Source organism: Capra hircus, chromosome 23 (genome assembly GCF_001704415.2).
Source record: "Capra hircus breed San Clemente chromosome 23, ASM170441v1, whole genome shotgun sequence".
NCBI lineage: Eukaryota > Metazoa > Chordata > Mammalia > Artiodactyla > Bovidae > Capra > Capra hircus.
This window is the reverse complement of record NC_030830.1, coordinates 19426174-19450233: the sequence shown is the minus strand read 5'-3', so window position 1 is coordinate 19450233 and position 24060 is coordinate 19426174. Positions and strand designations below refer to the sequence as shown.

At 40.6% G+C, this 24060-nt stretch overlaps 3 protein-coding genes across 4 annotated transcripts in view; all 3 read right to left on the bottom strand.

Moving 5' to 3' along the window:
• Window positions 2642-10046, bottom strand: LOC102177207 (zinc finger protein OZF). Its single transcript, XM_018038530.1, has 2 exons — window positions 9407-10046; window positions 2642-6067 (listed from the first exon to the last, which is right to left on the bottom strand). Exon 2 carries the CDS (start codon window positions 5911-5913, stop codon window positions 4717-4719), a length of 1197 nt encoding a protein of 398 aa, XP_017894019.1. The 5' UTR covers window positions 5914-6067; window positions 9407-10046; the 3' UTR covers window positions 2642-4716.
• Window positions 10440-22500, bottom strand: LOC108633266 (zinc finger and SCAN domain-containing protein 23-like). 2 transcript variants are annotated; one of them, XM_018038540.1, is made up of 4 exons: window positions 22312-22500; window positions 20941-21460; window positions 20534-20663; window positions 10440-10519 (listed from the first exon to the last, which is right to left on the bottom strand). In XM_018038540.1, exons 2-3 carry the CDS (start codon window positions 21378-21380, stop codon window positions 20615-20617), a joined length of 489 nt encoding a protein of 162 aa, XP_017894029.1. In that variant the 5' UTR covers window positions 21381-21460; window positions 22312-22500; the 3' UTR covers window positions 10440-10519; window positions 20534-20614. The 2 variants fall into 2 exon arrangements, with proteins under 2 accessions (XP_017894029.1, XP_017894028.1); XM_018038539.1 differs by lacking the exon at window positions 10440-10519 and adding an exon at window positions 18719-18800.
• ZKSCAN8 (zinc finger with KRAB and SCAN domains 8) overlaps window positions 17098-24060 on the bottom strand; it is a 41522-nt gene continuing 34559 nt past the window's right edge. The window contains 1 exon segment of the mRNA XM_018038550.1: window positions 17098-18641. Coding sequence (XP_017894039.1) covers window positions 18040-18641 — 602 coding nt within the window. The 3' untranslated portion in view covers window positions 17098-18039.

Below are 24060 nucleotides of genomic sequence, written 5' to 3'. Positions count from 1 at the left end.
GGGGACGACAGAGGATGAGATGGCTGGATGGCATCACTGACTCGATGGACGTGAGTCTGAGTGAACTCCGGGAGTTGGTGATGGATAGGGCGGCCTGGCGTGCTGTGATTCATGGGGTCACAAAGAGTCGGACGTGACTGAGCGACTGAACTGAACTGAACTGAACACGGTTGCAACCTTTTCTGCTCCCGCTGGGATGCGCACTTGAGTTTCTGAAACAGTCTATAGAAATTCCAGGAAAGCAGCCTCTCTTTGGCTGTATACCCTCCCTTTCTGTCAGTAGGTAAACAAGCCACATAAACAAGGTGTTAGACAATACTGGGATGACAAACTCAAAGTTGGGGTATTAGGGTGGATAATGACAGGAAGGGGTTTCAACATTTTCCCATGGATCCTAGCAGGGCCATAATTTTCACCCACCCAAGTAGCTTTCTGCTGTTCCCAAAGCCACAGACCTTTCTTTCAGATTGCCCCCCTCCTGTTTCCAGACCAGATATGGGGAAAATCTGGTGGGGAGTGTGGCTGACTTTTCCTCTTACCGGGGAATGCTAAGGAGCTGGATGCAGAAAGAGTTTCACGGAAACTGGTCTAGTGCTGGAACACTGCCTGAGTATTGCTTGGACCTTGAGGTTAAGACCGCTATCCCTCTGCCAAGAGAGACCTTCTTTGCGGTTGAAGGAATTGCTTTCCTAGAGTCTCTAATGAATCAATGCTCTGATGAATCAATCTTTTAAAAAAAGATTATTATTTTAATAATTGAAACACAGTTGATGTACAATGTTGTTACAGGTGTATGATACAGCAATTTAAAAGTTTTAAAGGTTAAACTCCATTTATAGTTACTATAAGATATTGATTATATTCTGTTGTACAATATATCCTTGTAACTTATTTTATCCACAATAGTTTGTACCTCTTAATCCTCTATCCCTACATTACCCCTCCCTGCTTCCCTCTCCCCACTGGTAACAGATAGTTTGTTCTCTATCTTGGTGTTCCTTTTATTATATTCATTATGTTTTTAGATTTCACATGTAAGTAATATCATACAGTCTTTCTCTGATTTCACTTAGCTTAATATCCTTCAGGGCCATGTTGCTGCAAGAATGTATCTGTTGAAGGATACTTAGGTTGCTTTCATATCTGAGCAGCTGTAAATATGAACGTTGGGGTGCATGTTATTTTTTGACTTAGTGTTTTAACTGTTTTCAGGTATATATGCAGGAGTGGAATTGCTGGGTCATATGGTAGCCTTGCTTTCTTAGAGTCTCTGATCAATCAATACAGTACTTGTTTTCTTCCCTACATTTATTTTTAAAACAAATCGCAAACATTCCTGAAATTCTATCTTTATCATGACTTTAAAGAGAATATAAGCTCACGTTCCAAGGGTTAAAAAACAGAATCCCCCTCAAATCCTTTTTTCCATTTTCTGGAAGTGACTAGTTATCCTTATTGAGGGTCTTCAGAATCCCTTACAAGATTTTACTGTCCGTGGGTCTGGCTGTGCCTATCAAGGGTTTGTGTTGGTTGATAACCCAGTGCTGAAGGCTGGGAACCAATATTTTCACTGAGGTAAGAAGCCCTTTTGAGAAGTTACTTTAGATTTTGATGCTGTACTATGCAATTTAAAGCAATCTGGAGATTCAGTGCAATCTCTACCAAAATTCCAATGATATTTTTCACTGAAATAGAACAAACAATCCTAAAATTCAAATGGAACCAAAATAGACCCCAAATAGCCAAAGTGATGTTGAGAAAGAAGAATGAAGCTGGAAGCATCACACTTTCTGATTTTAAATTATATTACAAAACCATAATAATCAAAACAGTATGTTATTTGCATATAACAGACATACAGATCAATGGAACAGAGTCCAAAAATAAACCCATGCATATATGGTCAATTTATTTACAACAAAGGAACCAAGAATACACAATGGGGAAAGGACAGTCTCTTCAATGAACAGCATTAAGGAAACTGGAACACAAGCAAAAAGAATGAAACTGGCCCACTCCCTTACACCATACACAAAAACTGTCAACATGGATAAAAGAGTTGAACATAAGACCTGAAACAAAACTTCTAGAAGAAAACATGAGGGATAATCTATTTGATATTGGTCTTGGTGATGAAAAATGCAAAAAAAAAAAAAAAAAAAGAAGAAGTCAGACCACATTACATTAAAAAAGCTTCTGCTCAGCAAAGAAAACCATCAACGAAATGAAAAGGCAACCAACCTACAAAATGGGAGAAAATATTTGCAAAACCACATGGCTGATGGGGGAGTTAGGATTCAAAAGTATAAAGAACTTATACAACTCGATAGAAAAAAAAAACAATTAAAAAATGGGCAGAGGCTCTGAATAGACACTTTTTCAAAGAAGACATACAGATGGCTGATAGGTAACATGAAAAGGTGCTCTGTATCACCAATCATTAGGAAAATGCAAATTAAAACCACAATGATATCACCTCAAACCTGTTTAAGTGGCAATTACCAAAAGGCAAGAAATAAATGTTGGTGAGGATGTGGTGAAATGAGAGTGCTTGTACACTGCTGGTGGGAATGTAAATAGGTACTGCACTATGGGAAACAGTATGGAGATTCATCAACATGATCCAACAATTCTACTCCTTGGCATTTACCCAAAACAAAAACACCAACTCAAAAAGATACCTGTACCCCCCTGTTCACTACAGCATTACTTACAATAACCAACACATGAAAGCAACCTAAGTGCCCATCGACAGATAAATGGATAAAGAAAATGTGGGTGTGTATACAGTTCAGCCAACAAAAAGGAAATCTTGCTATTTGCAACAACTTGAGGACATTATGCTGAGTGAAATAATTCAGAGAAAGACAAATACCATATGATCTCACTTATACATGCAATCTAAAACAACAGGAAAAAAATAAAATTCACAGAGAACAGGTAGGTGGTTGCCAGAGTTGGGGGAGAGGGTAGGGGTGAAATGGGTGAAGAGGGTCAAAGGTACAATCTTCCATTTATAAAATAAAGTCATTGGGATGTAATATACAACATGATGACTATAGTTAATACTGTATTGCATACTTGAAAGTTGCTAAGAGGGTTGATCTTAACTATTCTTATCAAAAGAAGAAAATTTTGTTATCTGTGTTGATGGATATTGATTAGACATTTTTGTGGTGATTATTTCATAATATATATGAATATTGAATCATTTTGTTGTAGATCTGAATATACAAATTACATCTCAAAAAAGTGTTGGACAAGTGAGTCACACTTGACTTGGGCTTCAAGGACTGACACAACATTTAATAACATTTAATGCTCCATATTTGCCATTTAAGAAAACACTGTATTTATATGAATAGGCTGGAGCCTGAAGACAGTTAAATATCATTGGCCTAAAAGAGAAATGTTAGTTTTATTCACCTTGGAAGTGAGAGGTAGCGACTACAAAAAGAGACAAGGGGAAACATTCTCCATGAACAGCAAAGTTTTGAGTCTTATTTTCAGAGGATTAAAGGCAGCAGAGTGGAAAAGCGACAGAATGACAAATCAGCAGACTAGGTAGCCTAAGATGGACTTAAATACACCAATATTTTTACCATGGTTGGGCCGGATTTTCTTGCTATTGACAGGGAATTATATTGCCCTATAAATAATATAAAATCCAACAGAAGTCAAGTGCAGTCATAAAACTGAGGAAATATTCTTCCAGTGCTTGAAAGCTATTACCAACTTCAGCAAAGTCCCTCACTACATTAACTGAGTGAGATAGGCAGTGCTGAAGCTGAAGGAGATTTCAGTTGTGTTAATGTAATTTGTAGGAGATGGAAAATGCTGAAATGAAAGGCTTACTTTCTCCTCTTCTCTTTTGTCCTCTGTTTGAGCTCAAGGAGCTGTGTTCACAATAAAAAAATGTGTGCTCTGAACTTTAGCCATTGATGGCCACACTAGATTTCGATGTACTGTGGTCCCAAACCTTTATGCCCTCCACATCACTTAGAGTGTAATACATCTTTTTTCACCAGGAAATGCTAGTTTGGGGGGTGGGAGGGGGTGTCACGGGGGAGAGGTCAGGATTGGGAAGGGTCTGCAGGTCACCCAGTTCTGGTCAGAGGCTTGGTTAGGAAGACAAGGTGGTAGAGAAACAGACAACCGATCTCACACATTCCAAGCTTTTGGATATTTCAGTGACTGCAACTGGTACGGTGAAAAGCAATTTCAACATTAGACTAGGCTAAGGCTACTCAGAAATCAAAATGATTTCAAAAAGCAAAACATAAAAACTTGTGAATTCAGTATAAAAAATAATTTTTAAACAGAATCCCTTGTTTACCTTTTCATTGTATTAACTGACACTTCATTGCATTTAACAAAGGTAATTACAGGTGAATTTCTTATTGATGTTTATTTTCCCAAATTCTCAACTTTTCCAGCATTTATGACCTTTAAACAACTTTTCAACACAGTATCTCTGACATTCTTTAAATAATGAAGTTTAAGAAACATTTCATCTCAATTGAAAAAAAATTCTTAATTCTACTTGAAGTTGTCACCAGACATCTTGGCAAGGAGTCATTTTAGTGGATTCTCTGGTGACTAATCAGAGCTGAGCTTCTAGGCTTTACCTCATTCACACCACTGCTGAGGCTTAGCAGGATGTGGCCTCTCTGATGTTGGATTAGCAATGCTCTCTGCCTAATAGACATTCCCATACTATTTATATGTATAGGATTTTTCCTCAGAATGGACTCTCTTATGTTTATTGAGATTTGATTTACAGCTGAAGTCTCGCCCACAGTCAGAACATTCAAAAGGTTTCTCTCCTGTGTGGATTTTGATATGATGACTAAGACCTGTCTTCTGACTGAAGGCTTTGCCACACTCTCTACATTGATAAGGCTTCTCCTTGTTGTGAATCCCCTGATGCTCAATAAGATGCTCTCCCCTTGTAAAGGACTTGCCACACTCAGGACATTGGTAGGTTTTATCCCCAGTATGGATTCTTTTGTGGTTTCTCAGGCCAGTTAACTGTGCGAAGGTCTTTCCACACTCATCACATGTATATTTTCTTAGTTTAGGAGGGTTTCTGTGCTTTCCTCCTAATTTGTGTTTGTTAAGGCCTGAGTGTTGACTGAAGGCTTCACCACACTCATCACATTTATAGGGCTTCTCCCCAGTGTGACTTCTCTGATGTATGATCAGGGTTGAGTTCACTCTAAAGGTTTTTCCACACTCAGCACATTCATAAGGTTTCTCTCCTGAGTGAATTCTGTGATGTATTATAAGTTCCGAGCTTCGGCTAAAAGCTCGTCCACATACAGGACATTCAAAAGGTTTCTCTCCAGTGTGGATTCTCCGATGTTGGTTAAGTCCTGCATACTGAGTGAAGGCTTTTCCACATACTTTACATTCAAAAAGTTTTTCTTTACTGTGAATTCGCTGATGCTCAGTAAGATTTGAACGCTGCCTGAAGGTTTTCCCACATTCATTACATTCATAAGGCTTCTCTCTGTTGTGCAATTGTTTATGTTCAGTGAGGTCTGCACTATGGCAGAAGGTTTTCCCACAGTATATACATTCAAAAGGCTTCTTTTCAGTGTGGAGACTTTGATGTTTTGAAAGAACTGATCTTTGACTAAAACATCTGCCGCATTTATTACACTGATGAGGCTTATCTACAATGTGGATTTTGAGATGTTGAGAGAGGCCTGCTTTCTGACTGAAGTCTTTGCCACACTCTTTACACTGATAAGGCTTTTCCTTGCTGTGAAGCCCAAATTCTGTACTGGAGTATGGTTTCTTCCCATTGTGGATCCTCTTGTGCCTATGAAGGCCTCTCATCCAGGTGAAGGTTTTCTTACATTCATCACATTCATGTATTTTCTCACCTGTGGCATCCCCATTCTGCATTTCCAACTTTCACTAGGCTCATTGTCTCCTCTCTGTATGGCATGCTGACATATAGTTTCATGATGTCCATCAGACCCCTCCCTATACCATTCTGTTTCTTCACAAGGTTCCTGTTTCACTTCTAATGTCAAATTCTCAATCTTCATCTCACCATCTGAAACAACACACCACACAATTTGAGGAGAAAAGGCAACTCAAAAATGATCTAACAGACAGAGAGCTAGGAGGCTTAATGTTTATTTCAGATTTAACAGAGCACTTTCTATCTTTTCTTTATTTAGTGTCAGGGATTCAGAGAAACAGATGAGCCAAGTAGAAGGAATGGGAGTAATTCAGGTGTGGGAGTGAGAAAGAATAAAGCATGGCTGATTTACCAACAGAGTATGGTAAAATTGATAGGATGTCACGTCTGTGATTACCCAAGACTATAATTTCTACCTACCATAAGACTTTCTCTATTGACACCCTTCCTTCCTGGTTTGCTGGCTTTGATTAAGAATGTCACCATATAGAGAAGCCCATGCGGCAAGGAACTGAAGCTGGGTTTGGTCAGCAACCAGGAAGGAAGGAAGGCCCTCTGTCTGTGTGACTGATAAAGAACTGCATCCTGCCAACATCCATGTGAGGTTGGAAGTGAATCCTTCCTCAGTCACAAGTCAGGTGAGAACCTATCTTTGGCTGCAGCCTTGTAAGAGACCCAGAAGTGGAGGATCCAGCTAAGCCACATACCCAGACTCCTGACCCATAGAAACTGAGATAATAAATGTGTGTGGTTTAATTGCTAACTTTGTGGTCATTAATTGAGCAGAGAAAAATTCAACTACACTAAATATATAAGAGACACATCTATGATAAAATGATTGAGTAAAGTTATGAATAAAGGATGAGCAAGAGAAAACTGAGCAAATGCAAATAAAAAGAAAGGCATCATGATCTTAATTTCAGATAAAAGGTGAGATTCAAGCCAAGAGCATGAAATGAGACAAAGAAAAGTATAATGATAAATAAACATTACAATTTATAGTGACCATGGAACAGACATGAATAATTACATAGAAAATAACAAAGGAACAAATTTTCTAGAGCAGAAATTATAGATGAGATAAAGAGACAAAACAAATAACAGACTTTAATCATTCTTTCTCTGTCTAGAAAAAACCACCAAATGGACAAAAAAATAAACATTCAGAAGATTTACAAGATTATTAAATCTATGAATAAACATGTATATCAAGTTCTGTATCTGGAAAATAGAACATCTTCTCAGATGTGCAGTGACCTTTAATGAAAACTAATTTTGGGGTCATAGGTAAACCATAATAAACTCCAAAAGGTGTAAACAACACAAACATTCTCTGATAACAATAAATCTAGAATTAGTAACAAAATCAGAAAATAAGCCCTTCCATCAGAAAATTTAAAACTTTCAATTACTGGTTCAAAGGAGAAATACGTTACAGATTTTCTAGAAAATAACAAAAATGCTACATTTCAAAACATTTGGGATTCATCAAAATCAGTGTTCAATGAAATATTTGTAGCATCAAATATTTATATTAGTAATAGATATACAGATCGATCCAGCCAGCTCAAAAATTAAAAAATAAAAAGGACAACTAATTAACCAAGAGAATCTGCTCATTTAGGAACACTTTTCTCTCTTCTGTCTCATTCCCCTTGCTTACGCTTCCTGGGAACACTTCTGATACAAACTACTACAATCTAAAATAAATAAATTTTAAAAACAAGGGAGAACATAAGGAAGGAATTAACAAAAGTAAATGCATAGACAAAACATGATATAGAAAAATAATGGAACATTGTAGTGGTAAAACAAAACTGAATACACCAATATGAACTCATAATTTTTAGAAAAAAAAAATGTACATCTAGCTCCACCCATAAAATGTGCTAGAACTATTGTTACCCGAGGGAAAAAGAACACTCCCAGCAGCCAGATTTTCTACTTCAATAGCCTTCTCCATTAAGAAGAATTAAAGCTCCTTCAGAAAGGGTTGATACCAAATCTGGGTCTAGGGAAAGTACACGGTGAGAATGGAATAATTAATTTTGTTCAGAAAGCAAGGATTCAAAATTCATAGGGTCATGGCAACAAGAGTTAGGAACAGGGTGGAAGACATCCAAACTAGGCAAAGATGTATCAGTCTGAGCTTTAAAACAAGTAGCAACTGTGGTAGATTGAAGCACACTGACTCAATGAAAATTACTAAGCCCATAATGATACTAACACAAAGAAAGTCCTAAAATCCCATGTTGTCATTTGAGGTGCCTATTAAACCATTCCTTGAATTTGAAAATTGGTAAATACAGGGGGAAACTAAGCATCAATCTTGACTGTCTAATATGAAGTGATCAAACAGATGATTTGACGATTTGTTCACTATAAAGAAGACTAACAGTTAATAACATAGAAAGAATGAAACAGTCATAAAATCATTCTGCAACACTTAATAAAATGATTGACCCATAGAAGAATTCTCAAACATTTTGTATTTTGTTGCTGGGAAACTAGCCAATCACATACTGCCAAAGTGACACCATGCAGTTATAAAGGGGAAAAATTAGCTGTTCAGTGGAGGGATCATATCGCCATGTCTTTCAATCTTTTTTCCATTTTATGGAAATATAGCATACATGGGCAGCAAAATAAATGATTCAGTGAGGAAGCAACCAGAAAGCTTCACAGAGTAAGAAACGCCCAGGGTCATGAAAATGTCTAGGCCATGAAAGGGAAAATGAGAAAGGAAAACTGTTCTAAAGTAAAAGAGAATTAAAAGGCACAACAACCAGATGTCTCACACAGCCATGGATTCTATCTTGGTTTGCACAAATTAGCTTTAAAGACATTTTGGAAAAAATGGACCAATCTGAATTTGCATTGAGTTTAGATAACATTAAAATGTATTGCCAGGGAAAAGGGAAGATTATTAACTGAATGAAATAGATTACAAAATATCACACAGAAATGATCTCTTTTCAGTGAAAGGAATGTGTGTATACACATACATGCACATAAAAGATATTAAAATATATAATAAAAAGTCACTGTAATCTCTGGATGATAGAATATTATGCTTGTTTTCTTATTTTGCAACTCTGTATTTTCTAACTTTCTACAATGCATATATATTTCTCTGGTAATAACAAGAGGCAACTTTCAGAAAAGTCAATATAGTTTCACAATGTTAATGTCCTATCAAAGTCTACTTAAGGATGTAAGCATCAAAATACTTGACAGTAACATCTGCTACAGACGATCTGCAGAAAATTCAACTATGGATATTTAAAATTAACATACTACAGAGGCTGTTCTGAGATGACATCACCTTTTAATCATTATTACCTAAAATGTCAGCTTTGTCATATCCTTTAACAACTCTCATCACAAGGAATTAACATGTCATACTTCACAAAAAAAGCCAACGGGGGACTTCATTTCACTCCAAATTTCCTAGAGAAATTCTTGCCTCACCTGTTTCCTCTGATGGTAGGGGCTCAGGTCTTTCACCCTTGAACTGGACTGCTGGGGGCTGAGCTCGGGTATATGACGATTCTTCATCTAGTGTTTGAAGGGTCATTGTCTGCAAAAGTATCTTCTGTTCTAGAGAACAAGCTGAAACCTAGAGACAAGTGGCACTCATTAGGCCTGAATTTACAGGAACTAAACCTCAGAGAGGAATTTCCAAGAAACATCCCTGGAGAGACTAGAAGAGAAACCAAGGCCTTAGGGTGCTAAAGGGTAGCCAAAAAGGTAAGTGATGCTTACCTTTTGATCAGAAAGTCTAATCAAATCCTGTCTCTGTCACTTCATTTATTGGCTATGTCTCCTCCGCTAAGTTAAACAACCTCTCTGAACTTAGTTTCCATATGTGATACCACCTAGTTCTTTGTTGCTGTGAATGTTGCAATGACCAGTAGAGTACACAGCATGATACTTACAGAATGCCTTCAGCATCTTTACTCCATCCCTGAATCTCCTGTTTCCCACCCTTCCCCCTCTTACAGGACTGGCTTAGGAAGCAGCTCAGTTCCCTGCTAAATGCTAGGTTTTCCCACTGTTCTCAGAGCCTCCACACTTGAGAAAATTTTGCTTCCAGTTCCCCACAACCACATCAGACTCGTCTCTTCCTAATATGTACATTTCTCTTTCTTTCCAGATTCTCCAGCTCGGTCACTGCCTCTTCCCCACTCTCTGGATGATGCTCCCGAACTGGGACCTGGAGCTCCTGGGGCAGGATGGACAGGAACTGCTCCAGCACCAGCAAGTCCAGGATCTCCTCCTTGGTGTGTGTCTCTGGTCTAAGCCACTGATGGCAGAGCTCCTGGAGCCGGCTCAGGGCCAGCCGGGGTCCAGGGGAATCCTGGTAGCAGAAGTGCCTAAACTGCTGCCTGAAGATCTCCCGGGCAGGAAGCTGGTTCTCTGGAAGGCTGAGACCCTGATTCTTGGGGTGGTCTTCCTCCAGCTTCACTGTCACCATCATAGGGCCCTGCTGACCCCATGGGGCTTGGAACAGCTGACCAGCAGACTTTCTTGTGTCCACAGCCATCATGCCTGGAGTTTCAACTGAAGGCTTCTGAGGACACCCTGGGGAATAAGAATTAAATGATAAAGAGATACATGGCAAATACTTCGAAGAACCCACACAAGAAAGAAGACGACCTGTAACCAAGATAACTAATTTTATTAATTCACTAAATCCACAAATATTTTTTAGAAGCCTACCTTGCACAGAAACTGTTCAAGGTGTTTGAAATGCATTAGCAGAGTGTCCATTCTAGTTGAAACAGTAAAACACACACAACCAATATGAAAAGTGTATAATATGTTAAGGAGATAAGTAAAAATATATAATTGCCAGGGGAAGAGTGGAGTGAAGACTTGCACTTAATGGAACATTTCTCCAAAATTCGGCGTTAAGTACGTGGATGTAGCCCCAGCCTAAAACAAAAATTTCTAATCACTTGGCACAGTTTCTCCACATTTGAGTACATAAGATCCAACCTGTGGGAAAGGAAAAGTTACGAATCACAGCCAGAAAATTACTCATGTTTTCGTGTGAATCTTGCAAAATGGAGAGCAAAATTCTACCTCGTTCACACAGTAGTGGTGGCCCTGGTTTCGTCAGAGCGTGGCAAGCACGGTTGCCAAAAAGGGGACCCCCCCCCCCAAACCCAGGACAGGGTCCTGTCTGAGGGGCTTGGGGCCAGCCTTTCCAAAGCCTCTCAGACAGATGCCCGCTGCCAGCCTCTCTGGGCACCGGGTGTCCCCGGGCTGGAACCAGGGCTGGTGCTGGCTGTTCCATGTGGCCCAGTAAGTCTGGGGTCTCGCAGGGCTGAACCCGAGAAAAAGTGGCCTCGGCTCCGGAACTGGACGCTCAGACGCGCCCAGCTTCCGGCGTCTCCAAGAGGCCACGTCCCTGAGCGTGTCCCAGTGACCCGCCTCCGCGCACATGCCCGGCTTCTCTTGGTTACCTTGCAGTGCTAGGATGGTACATGTTCATTTCTAGCTGTTCAAGACTAAAGGCGTTGACAGATAACACCAAACCCAATTACTGGATCTCTGAGAGTTATTAAAAAAAAAAAATGTTTTGGACACTTGCTCTTGTGAACCCGGCAGGATACTGAAAGTGTATGGGAGGAGTGCTTGGTGACGACATAGAAAAAAATGATTGTCCTTTTCCTTAACGGAGGTAGGCCGCTGGGAGTCGGCATTGTTACCAGTTTGTCTCCCCACTGCCTTTTCCTTGGGTGTTTTCATCTCCTCTGTCCTGCGCCCAGAACAGGGCTTCCCTCTAAGGGAACTGCGCCTTCCCTCTAAGGAAGGAACATGATAGCTATCCTTTAGGACCTCGTGAATATGCTGATACCAGGAAGAAACACTAAGAAAATAGAGATGGTAGAGAAGAAATAAGTACAGATGTGGTAAAGAGCTTGGGCCAGAAAGCAATGGAAATTTCAGAAGGCTGTGGGAAGTTCAGGAGTTGGGGAAACCATCCTAGGGCAAGAAATGGAGAAGAGGTTTGTGAATTGAAGTAGTTCAGTTCAGTTCAGTCGTGTCCGACACTTTGCAACTCCATGAATCGCAGCACGCCAGGCCTCCCTGTCCATCACCAGCTCCCGGAGTCTACTTAAACTCATGTCCATCGAGTCGGTGATGCCATCCAACCATCTCATCCTCTGTCGTCCCCTTCTCCTCCTGCCCCCAATCCCTCCCAGCATCAGGGTCTTTTCCAGTGAGTCAACTCTTCACATGAGGTGGCCAAAGTATTGGAGTTTCAGCTTCAGCATCAGTCCTTCCAGTGAACACCCAGGACTGATCTCCTTTAGGATGGACTGGTTGGATCTCCTTGCAGTACAAGGGATTCTCAAGAGTCTTCTCCAACACCACAGTTCAAAAGCATCAATTCTTTGGCACTCAGCTTTTTTCACAGTCCAACTCTCACATCCACACATGACCACTGGAAAAACCATAGCTTTGACTAGACAGACTTTTGTTGGCAAAGTAATATCTCTGCTTTTGAATATGCTATCTAGGTTGGTCATAACTTTTCTTCCAAGGAGTAAGCCTCTTTTAATTTCATGGCTGCAATCACCATGTGCAGTGATTTTGGAGCCCCCTAAAATTAAACCTGACACTGTTTCCCCATCTATTTCCCATGACGTGATGGGACCAGATGCCATGATCTTCGTTTTCTGAATGTTGAGGTTTAAGCCAACTTTTCACTCTTCTTTCACTTTCATCAAGAGGCTTTTTAGTTCCTCTTCACTTTCTGCCATAAGGGTGGTGTCATCTGCATATCTGAGGTGATTGATATGTCTCCCGGCAATCTTGATTCCAGCTTGTACTACCTCCAGCCCAGCATTTCTCATGATGTATTCTGCATATAAGTTAAATAAGCAGGGTGACAATATACAGCCTTGATGTATTCCTTTCCCAATTTGGAACCAGTCTGTTGTTACATATCCAGTTCTAACTGTTGCTTCCTGACCTGCATACAGGTTTCTCAAGAAGGCAGGTCAGGTGGTCTGGTATTCCCATCTCTTTCAGAATTTTCCACAGTTTATTGTGAGGAGGCTGGCAAACAGCAGTTGGCCAGAGGCCATCCGGATGGGGGAGATGACCAGCAGGGCACAGTCTGCATAAAGGCTACCAAAGGTCTGCTCTGGGACTTCCCATCATCAAGCTGTTGACTTTAAGCAGAGGATATTACCGTCCATAATGGGTGGGCCTCATCCAATCAGCTGAAGGCCGTGAGACAAAACTGAGATATCCTCAAGAGGGAATTTTGCCTTAAAACTGTAACATAGGAATCCTGCTTGCATTCCCTGCCAGCCTGCATTGCATATTTTGGAATTAGTAGCTCCCCAATTGTCTGAAAAAGAAATGCAAAAGAGCAAAATGGCTGCCTGAGGAGGCCTTACAAAAAGCTGTGAAAAGAAGAGAAGCAAAAAGCAAAGGAGAAAAGGAAAGATATACCCATTTGAATACAGAGTTCCAAAGAAGAGCAAGTAGAGATAAGAAAGCCTTCCTCAGTGATCAATGCAAAGAAACAGAGGAAAACAACAGAATGGGAAAGACTAGAGATCTCTTCAAGAAAATTAGAGATACCAAGGGAACATTTCATGCAAAGATGGGCTCAATGAAGGACAGAAATAATATGGACCTAACAGAAGCAGAAGATATTCAGAAGAGGTGGCAAGAATACACAGAACTGTACAAAAAAGATCTTCACAACCCAGATAATCACGATGGTGTGATCACTCACACTCACCTAGAGCCAGACATCCTAGAATGTGAAGTCAAGTGGGCCTCAGGAAGCATCACTACAAACAAAGATAGTGGAGGTGATGGAATTCTAGCTAAGCTATTTCAAATCCTGAAAGATGATGCTGTGAAAGTGCTGCACTCAATATGTCAGCAAATTTGGAAAACTCAGCAGTGGCCACAGGACTGGAAAAGGTCAGTTTTCATTCCAATCCCAAAGAAAGGCAATGCCAAAGAATGCTCAAACTACCGCACAACTGCATTCATCTCACACGCTAGTAAAGTAATGCTCAAAATCTCCAAGCCCGGCTTCAGCAATATGTGAACTGTGAACTTCCAGACATTCAAGCTGGTTTTAGAAAAGGCAGAGGAACCAGAGATCAAATTGCCAACATCCGCTGGATCATCGAAAAAGCAAGAGAGTTCCAGGAAAACGTCTATTTCTGCTTTATTGACTATGCCAAAGCCTTTGACTGTGTGGGTCACAATAAACTGTGGAAAATTCTGGAGATGGGAATACCAGACCACCTGACCTGCCTCTTGATAAACCTGTATGCAGGTCAGGAAGCAACAGTTAGATCTGGACATAGAACAGACTGGTTCCAAATAGGAAAAGGAGTACGTCAAGGCTGTATATTATCACCCTGCTTATTTAACTTATATGCAGAGTACATCATGAGAAAAGCGGGGCTGGATGAAGTACAAGCTGGAATCAAGATTGCCAGGAGAAATATCATTAACCTCAGATATGCAGATGATACCACCCTTATGGCAGAAAGTGAAGAACTAAAGAGCCTCTTGATGAAAGTGAAAGAGGAGAGTGAAATAGTTGGCTTAAAGCTCAACATTCAGAAAACTAAGATCATGGCATCCAGTCCCATCACTTCACGGGAAATAGATGAGGAAACAATGGCTGACTTAATTTTTGGGGGCTCCAAAATCACTGCAGATGGTGATTGCAGCCATGAAATTAAAGACACTCTTTGGAAGGAAAGTTATGACCAACCTAGAAAAGTGGTCATCCAGTCATGTCCGATTCTTTGTGACCCCATGGACTACAGTCTCCTCTCTCCATGGGATTTTCCAGGCAATAGTACTGGAGTGGATTGCCATTTCCTTCTCTAGGGGATCTTCCCAACCCAGGGATCAAACCCAGGTCTCCTGCATTGTAGACAGACACCTAACAGTGTGAGCCAAAGCAGAGATATTACTTTGCCAACAAAAGTCTGTCTAGTCAAGGCTATGGTTTTTCCAGTAGTCATGTATGAATGTGAGAGTTGGACTTTAAAGCAAGCTGAGTGCCAAAGAACTGATGTTTTTGAACTGTGGTATTAGAGAATTCCTTGAGAGTCCCTTGGACTGCAAGGAAATCCAACCAGTCCATTCTAAAGGAGATCAATCCAGGGTGTTCATTGGAAGGACTGATGTTGAAGCTGAAACTCCAATACTTTGGCCACCTAATGGGAAGAGATGACTCATTTGGAAAGACCCTAATGCTGGGAGGGATTGAGGGCAGGAAGAGAAGGGGACGACAGAGGATGAGATGGCTGGTGGCATCACCGACTCGATGGACATGGGTTTGGGTAGACTCTGGGAGCTGGTGACGGACAGGGAGGCCTGGCATGCTGTGGTTCATGGGGTCACAAAGAGTCGGACACGACTGAGCAACTGAACTGAACTGAACAATTGTCTGAGTCAATTCTTAAAAAATAAGTAATGTATATATTTTTCTGAGAATCCTGACTAAAATACCAAAATCCTACTAATCCTTAACGTCTGACAAATGTCCACCTTTATATACTTTCCCAATTCTCCCAGGCAGAATTGTTTTTGTCTTTATCTGTCCTTTTTGTTTTGTATTATAATCTTTTTTCTTGTATATACCCTTAAAATGCATGACACATTTGTAGGCAATAACCATTCTTTAAACAAAGTATCTTCAGAAATGTGTACTAGGAAGTCACTGTGGAAAGGTGTGTTATAAATATAACACATCCTTTGTAAACACATCCCCAACTCTAAGGTTAGGAAGGCCACAAAGTTCAAATTATTGACATTTAAAGTATGTTTTTAGTATTTGTATTTAAACTAAATCAAGAGATACAAGTATCCCCTGCCTTTTGAAAATCTGCATTATGCCACTTTGCCTTGTAATAAAGACCTACATTAGTATCTGCTTTTGCCAAATAAAGTTGAAGAGGATTTTACCAAAAAAAGGTGAAAAGTGAAAACAACATTGAGCATTTGCGTTGCTGCCCAACCTTGTAGAAAGGCATCATGCACCTCAAGCAGCAAGAGTGATGCCACTGGCTCCTTCTCTGGGAACTATACTCGGCATCTCAGCATTAAGCCACTATAGTTTTGAACTGTGTCTGTGCTTTACCTCGATTCTGTGCATCTGTTAGCAAGATGCGTCCTAAGATAATTCCCTCTGCTTTATGCCATTTCAGCTTATGAAAGATTTCATAGCTCTTAGGTATTTTCTACTTGAGCCGTGAAACAAGGCAGAATAAAATAGAAGTGGTATGATGGTAGTAAGAATGAACAACTAGCACCCCCAGAGTTTTTCTTGGGTGGCTATTTATTTATATCATCCCCATAAAAATATGAATATAGTGAAATACCTCACTTTTATACACTTTCTACCTTATAAACTTTCCAGTTTCTCAAGTCCTCACAACAGTGGAAAGTATATTTCATTCAAAGTAGAAGACAATACCAATGTTTTATAGACTGCCTGTTCCAAAGGTTGCAAAGATAAACTAAAGCATGGTGAGGACATAAACATCCAGATGATTATGTATGAGGGACAGTGATGGAGCTAAGCTTGAGATAACTACTGGTTTTTAGCATAAAGTCAGAAAGAAAAGCATTAAAGATACTCTGCTACCTGATGTCTTTTCAATCCTAGTACCAATATAGAATCAAGTCCAACTGTCATGCTGGATGGTCAAAGGTATTTCTGAGATTTTTTCCTAGGGGTAACTGGAGGAGTGGGTATCACTGGGATTCAGAATGAAAGAGGGAGGAAAAAGAGGACATATCAATAAAGAGTAGAATTTGAGGGCACAGATATACATTTTAACTCTTTCCTAAATACTGCCTTTTTTCTAAATTGACAAAGTGAGCAGCAAGGCCTAAAACTTCATATGCTGCCTTGACATCTTTGAGCCTCTTGCATGTGTACTCAGTCGTGTCCAACTCTTTGTGACCCATGGACTGTAGCCCACCAGCCTCCTCTGTCCATGGGATTTTTCAGGCAAGTATACTGGAGTGGGTTGCCATTTCCTCCTCCAGGAGATCTTTCAACACAAAGATCAAACCTGCATTTCCTGCATTGTCAGGTGGATTCTTTCCCACTGAGCCACCTAGCCCTCTTTGAGCCTCAGAAGGACCAAAAGCCTAACCATCAATTCCACCACTCTTGCGGTATATGCCTCCCCCCAGCAGGAAGTGACCCCACTTGGCTAGTTCCCCATCAGCTGGACTAGCTACACTCTACTTGGTCCTCAACCTACTGGGTTTCACCACTTTGCCCCCCACAATGAAATTATTCAAACAAGCCAATCACATCCTCCCAAGGAAACCAGGCATCACCTCATCTTATTACTATGAAGCCTGTATCGCAAAGCTCCTGTTTGTTTATTCTGCTCCCAAGTGGCCCTCCTGCCCTATGCTGTGAGTACACATGACTAATAAACTCTTGTCAATCCCATCTGTCCAGAGCCAGGTGTCATGTGTTTGGCCATCCCCAGAATCTTAGGGTGGGACTTCCTCTCTCACCAATGGGGTGAAGAGGAGGCAAACAAAACAGCAAGCTATGTCATTGAGTAGTTGCTTTTAAACTTAACTTATCTATTTAAATAAGTACCTAGCTTACCCCTCATTTAGGTAACTTTAAAAACAATGTCACTTTCCTCACTCATCCTGCTAAAGTTCTCCTTTGCACAGTATGCACACTTAACAGCCTCAGTGGTCCTCCATTCAAAATGTGACAGTCACTGTGTCATCAGGATATTCAGGGTATGTGATGATAGTGACTTCAAGGAACAAAAGTGCTGAAGGACCACAAAGGAGAAGGATCAAAAGAATGGGAGAAAGAAATAGCAGATCCATAAAAGACTCAGCCCAAAATGTGGTCTGCTCCAGTGACAAGCTACCAGCTTCTTTCAATCTGATGGATGATACCAAAATGTCTTCTAGTTTGACTATCTAGAATAACAATGATAATGGAGACACCACATTCCCAATTTCTTCAGTTTATTACAAAATGATTAAGTCTGTATTCAGCATAGCTTTCTAAAGTGTTCAGTAAGGCCTGATTGAAGGCTTTCTTACACTTAGGATATAGACACAGACTTCTGCCCTCTGTGGATCCTCTGATGACGAACAAGGCTTGACCTCTGAATGAAGGCTCGGCCACACTCTTCACACTGGTAGGGCTTCTCCCCAGTGTGGATCCTCAGGTGCTGAGTAAGACTGGTGCTCCCTTGGAAAGCTTTCCCACATTCCTTACACATGTAGGGTTTTTCTCCAGTGTGACTTCTCTGATGTTCCATGAGTCCTGACCTCTGAGTGAAGGCCCTCTCACACTCATTACATTTGAAGGGTTTTTCTCCAGTGTGGATCCTCAGATGTCCAATAAGGTGTGAACTTTGACTAAAGCATTTTCCGCACTCTTTACACCCATAAGGTCTCTTTCCAGTATGGATCCTCTGATGAAGAACCAGGCCTGTGTTTTGACTGAAGGCTTTCCCACATTCATTACACTGATAGCGTTTTATTTTATTAAGAATTTCCTGATGTGAAAGAAGGGCTGATTTATAACTGACGGCTTTTCCACATTGATTGCACTTATAAGGTTTCTCTCCAGTGTGAATTCTCCAATGTCGAACAAGCCCTGAGCTCTGAGCAAAGGCCTTTCCACATTCCTTACATTTGTGTCGTTTTACTCTTGCGGGGTTGACCTTTTGGTGTTCTGATTTACCCCTATATTGAAAAGTTTCTCCACACTTTGGATCCTGGAAAGCATCCAGTGAATTCCTTTCTGAAGAAATCTGCTTTGGGGCAAATTCACCAGTTGTATTCCTGGCCTCATAGGCTGAAAGAGCAAGTCAATTATTTAAGAGTTGCATATCCCACATAAGGGTATGGAAGTAAGGTTAGTAATAATTATTGATAACATTACTGAATGCTTATTAACATCAAGGATTGTGATAAATAATCAAGAACTATCATCCTAACGGTTTGACAGTTACTGTACTTATGAGTCTTAGAGAATAAAAATAAATAAATAAAAGGTTTTTGGGCCTCAGTCCAGATTTAAAAACTCAGAATGGCAGGAATGAAATGTAAATTTCCCAAGAGTCTTCAGAGTCCCTAATGAACATACCCTTTTGTATTTATCCCTTGTGTAGTCCAACCCCTTCCCACACAGGATCTAGGCTGGCCTGTGACTTGCTTTATCCAACAGAATATGGTGAAAGTGATGATATATCAGTTCAAGGACTAAGATTTTAAAAGATGCTTTTGAGATCCCTGAGTTACCATGTTAAGATGTCTAGTTACTCCACTAAAGAGATACATGGAGACTGAGAGAATGAGATAACCTGAGGCCCATCCATCTCATAATCTTGCTAAGCCCAGTTTCTAGCCATCTCCTGATAAGCTATGAGATGTGAGTGAAGTATCTCGAGCATCATAGTCCAGGCAAGTCCTCAATACCTACAGCTTCATTTGATATCACGTACAGCAGCAGAACCACTCTCTTAATCCCAATCAATCCACAGAATTGTAAGAGATAACATAATGGTTGTTCCTTTTAGCCACTAAGTTCTGGAGTAGTTTGTTCCATGGAAATAGATAGCTAAAACACCAAATGATCAGTCAGTTTGTGGTGATGCTCACAGTAACACAATAAGCTAGGTAATAGAAACAGAAACTGAAACACAGAAATTAAATAACTGGTCTGTGATCACATGACTAGCCTGGCCTGGAGTTAATCTGAATCTAAAGACTGTGCTCTTTATTTTTATTACAAAAAGAATAGATACTTAAGGTAAAATTTTCAATGGTATGAAAGGCATAAAAGTAAAAAGCCCAAATCCCAATTCCTTCTCCATCACCTTTTTACTTTCCTGAGGTAGTCACTATAACTTTGTTGCCTATGTAATAAATAGCCTATTTTAATCTAGTGACTGTTAATTTCGTACTGCATTTATAGAAATATTTTCCTTCAATATTTTCACACAATGGCCGAAAGATTTTTACATAAAGACATCCACTGATCATTGTTTAAAATAACAATAATACTGGAAAAAATCTAAATGTACATCAGTAGAAGACCATTAAATTAATTACAATACATGTATGCAACAGAAAACTAACATTAAAAAGAATAAAATACCTCTACTGATAAGATTGGTGTGTGAAAGCTTGATAAAGGAGATGGCTGGGGGACTGGGCTCTGGATTGGTTAGATTGTATATGAAAGGCCCACAGTTGTTAATTCTTGGGAATGGAACTTTAATTTTCATTTTATATCTTTCTACAGTACTTGATTTTTTAAAATATAAACTACCACTATTGTTCTATGATAATTTGGAGTCACACAATTGTAAACCACTATAACAGCCCAGTTAAAAAAATACCACATAGCCCAATTCAAAATGAAATCAACTCTAGATATGCTCACTTTGTAAATAACCTTTGGTGTTAAATTTATTCTGATATTTCTAGATACCACTTTTTTTTCCCCCATCAGAAATACTATTTTTAGCAGATGCTATGCTCAGTGCTTTAAAAGATCACAAAGATTCATGGTGTAAAGCTTACCATTCTCTTGCAGGGGAAAGTGCTCCCAAGGATCACACTTTAGCTGGATGATCAGTGACTGATTTGTAAGGCTTGCAGGTCTCACTTCCTTCCAGAGCACTTCTTGTTTGTAATGTGCACTGGCTTGGACCTAAGGACATACCAGTACAGCTGGTTTTATGAAAGGACCAGAAAGATGGCAATAGCTAACTAAACCTCAGAGTTTGATTAAAAATACAGTTTCTTACAGGTATAGAAAGCAGAATAAAGGAACCAGTGTCTTAATCAGCAGAGTTTTAAAGGGAAAACAGAAAGATAATGCTTCAGCCCAGAAAATAATGGTCATAAGTCCCTCTCCTCTTGCTTACTCATGGCTCCTGTCTTTGCTGGTAGACCCCTGGTGAGCTCATAAATGAACAATGGATTACCCTTTTCCCACCTGTTGTCCTTTGCTTTCAAGTTCTGTCTCCAGATTTTCTAGCACAGTCACCACTTCCTCTCCACTTCTTGGATGATACTCCCATACCCTGGCCTGAACCACCTCTGGCAGGATGCTCAGGAGCTGCTCCAACACCAGCAGCTCCAGGATCTGCTCCTTGCTGTGCCGCTCAGGCTGCAGCCACTTTTGGCAGAGCTCCCGGAGCTGTCTCAGCGCCTCTCGAGGCCCAGGGGCCTCTTGATAGCGGAATTGTCTGAAGCGCTGACAGAGAAGCTCCTCATAAGTGTGCACATTCCCTAGTTGTCCAGGCTTCTGCTCCCAAGTATGGTTCTCCTCTTCCTCTACCTTCACTCTTCTCAGACCCTCATGTTCCTCTGGAGTGTCGACCACAGGAGTCAAGACTGGATCCTCTCTCAACTTGGTGGACATCTTAGACTGCAATGGCTCAGGATAGGATTCACTTGGCTTACATCCCAGGAATCAGGAAGAACCTTAGAATCAGAGCACTCCTGTGGGAGAAGAACCCACTATTAAAACAGCAAAATAACCAGAGCAGTCAAGAACCTATGTTATTAGTAATGCAGACTCACTGCCAAGGTGATATTCCTGAGTAGTGGAATATTGTAAGACAATATTCCTGAGACCCACAAAAACAGATAACAATTATTGAGAAAGTGCACTTTGCTGCTGATATACAAAATGCGACATAAATATTAGTATCAGAACTTCTATTGTGGGAAATAAGGCCACATTCTTAGAATTTAAAGACTTTTTAGTTTATAAAAACTAAAGGAAGAAAAGCACATGAGCCAGAGGCTGTGGGATCACCATATTTGCCAAGGCTTTCTTCCATGCATATTCATAACCTACCATCCCTTCTTAGAACTGCTCCGCAGGAAGGGATGGGTTTTGGGACACTCCTGTAGAGTCAAAGCACATGAGCAGAGTCAAAGTTATTTTTCCGGTAAAACCTTTATCATCTTTAGCGGAATCAAGTTACTTATACAGGGGAGTAAAACACAAGTTCCAAGTTCAGGGAGTAAAGCAATAGCACCTCTCCGTCGGATGAGACACCCCAGCATCCATAGTGTATGAAATAAAGAGAATCAGCAAGCAAAATCTGAGTCGTTTGTGCTATACTATAAAGTTAAAAAACAAACAAACAAAAAAAACAGCGACAAATCCAAATCTAACGATAGAAACAAATAGTCACTGACGCTCATTACCAAGCACCGTGTGCACTTGTTGGGGGGAGAACAGGACACCCACGCTGCAAAGAGCCCTCCCCGTCCCACTTCTGCCTCTAGGGACAACAGAGATTGGAAATTCTGCAGCTTGGCTGAGAAGTACGACCGCTCACCCGCAGCTCTGGGGATGGCTGGCGCTCCCCAGGACTAGCTCTGGCAAGTAGTTAAGAGAAAACTATAATCACCATCCCGCCGGACCAACCAGGAACCCAGAACCACAGAGCAAAAGGCGACCGGGACCGCGAGGCCGCTTCCGGTGCCCGCCTAGGAACCCGGAGGCATGGTCCTCTCTATGATCTTGATTGCGGGTTTTGCTACCTTCTCCTGGTTCGGCCAGGGTGGGCGCAGCACTTGACTCTGGCAATTGAATTTTTACTCCCTTCTCTCTCCCACTGCCTCCTGAAGAAATCCGAGCCGATCCATAAAGGTTAAATCGCCCACAACGTTGCTGCGAGTTAGCTACGAGCCCTTTTTATAGTGTATTTATTATTGATGAGTGAAAAGTTCTTTTTACATTTTGGGTATGAGCTGTTATATGAACACCAGATACTGGCTCCCACTTCCCTTTTTATTCCCAGTTATGTCTTTTTGCTGAAAAATAGCTTTAAAAAACGTTATAGTCTTTAAAGAGTACTTACTTATAGGTTTATAGAAAAAGCTTCCCATATGTCACCTCCAAACCCCTTTCCTGGCTACATACATGCATTAGTGAGGTATCTTTGTTACAGTTAGTGAACCAATATTGATAAAGTATTAACTGAAGTCCATAGTTAATATTTATAAACTGTGTAGTCCATTCTACAGGTTTTGGAAAATATACAACATGCATCAACTGTTACAAGTATCATACTAAACAGTTTCATTGTCCTAAAATTTCCCTATGCTCCACACATTCATCTTTCCCACATTCCAACCCCCACAGCCCTGATCTTCCTACTGTCTCCATACTTTTGCCTATTCTACAATGTCATGTATTAATAGTTGGAATCAGTTTGTAGCCTTTTCAGACTGGTCCCTTCACTTAGCAAAAAGTAGATAATATTTTCCCATGAGTTTTCTTTTTTCTGGCCACACCATGCAATATGTGGGATCTTAGTTCCCTGACCAGGGATCAAACTCAGGATCCTTGCACTGGGAACACGGAGTCTTTACCACTGAACTACCAGGGAAGGAAGTCTCTCTCCATGGATTTTCATGGCATGATAGTTTATTTCTTTTTACTGCTGAATATTCTATTATCTGGATGTACCAGTTTGTTACTTCATGAAACTACTAAAGGAAATCTTGCTTGCTTCCACATTTTAACAATTATGAATAACGTTTCTAAGAACACCCTTGTGCAGGTTCTCTTGTGGACATGTTTTCGATTCATTGGGGTAAATACCAAGGAGTGAAAACCGCTGAGTAAAAGAGTATGTTTACTTTTGTAAGACATTGCTGAACTGTTTGCTGAAGTGACTGCACAATTTTGGATTCCTACCAGGAATGTATGAGAATTTGTTGCTCCAAATCCTCATCAGCATTTGGAGTTGTTACTGTTTAGCACTTTAGCTCAGAGAAGGCCATGGCACCCCACTCCTGTACTCTTGCCTGGAAAATCCCATGGATGGAGGAGACTGATGGGCTGCAGTCCATGAGGTCGCAAAGAGTCAGATATGACTGAGAGACTTCACTTTCACTTTTCACTTTCATGCATTGGAGAAGGAAATGGCAACCCACTCCAGTGTTCTTGCTGGAGAATCCCAGGGACGGGGGAGAATGGCAGGCTGCCATCTATGGGGTGGCACAGAGTTGGACACGACTGAAGCGACTTAGCAGCAGCAGCAGCAGCAGCAGCAGCAGCAGCAGCAGCAGCAGCACTT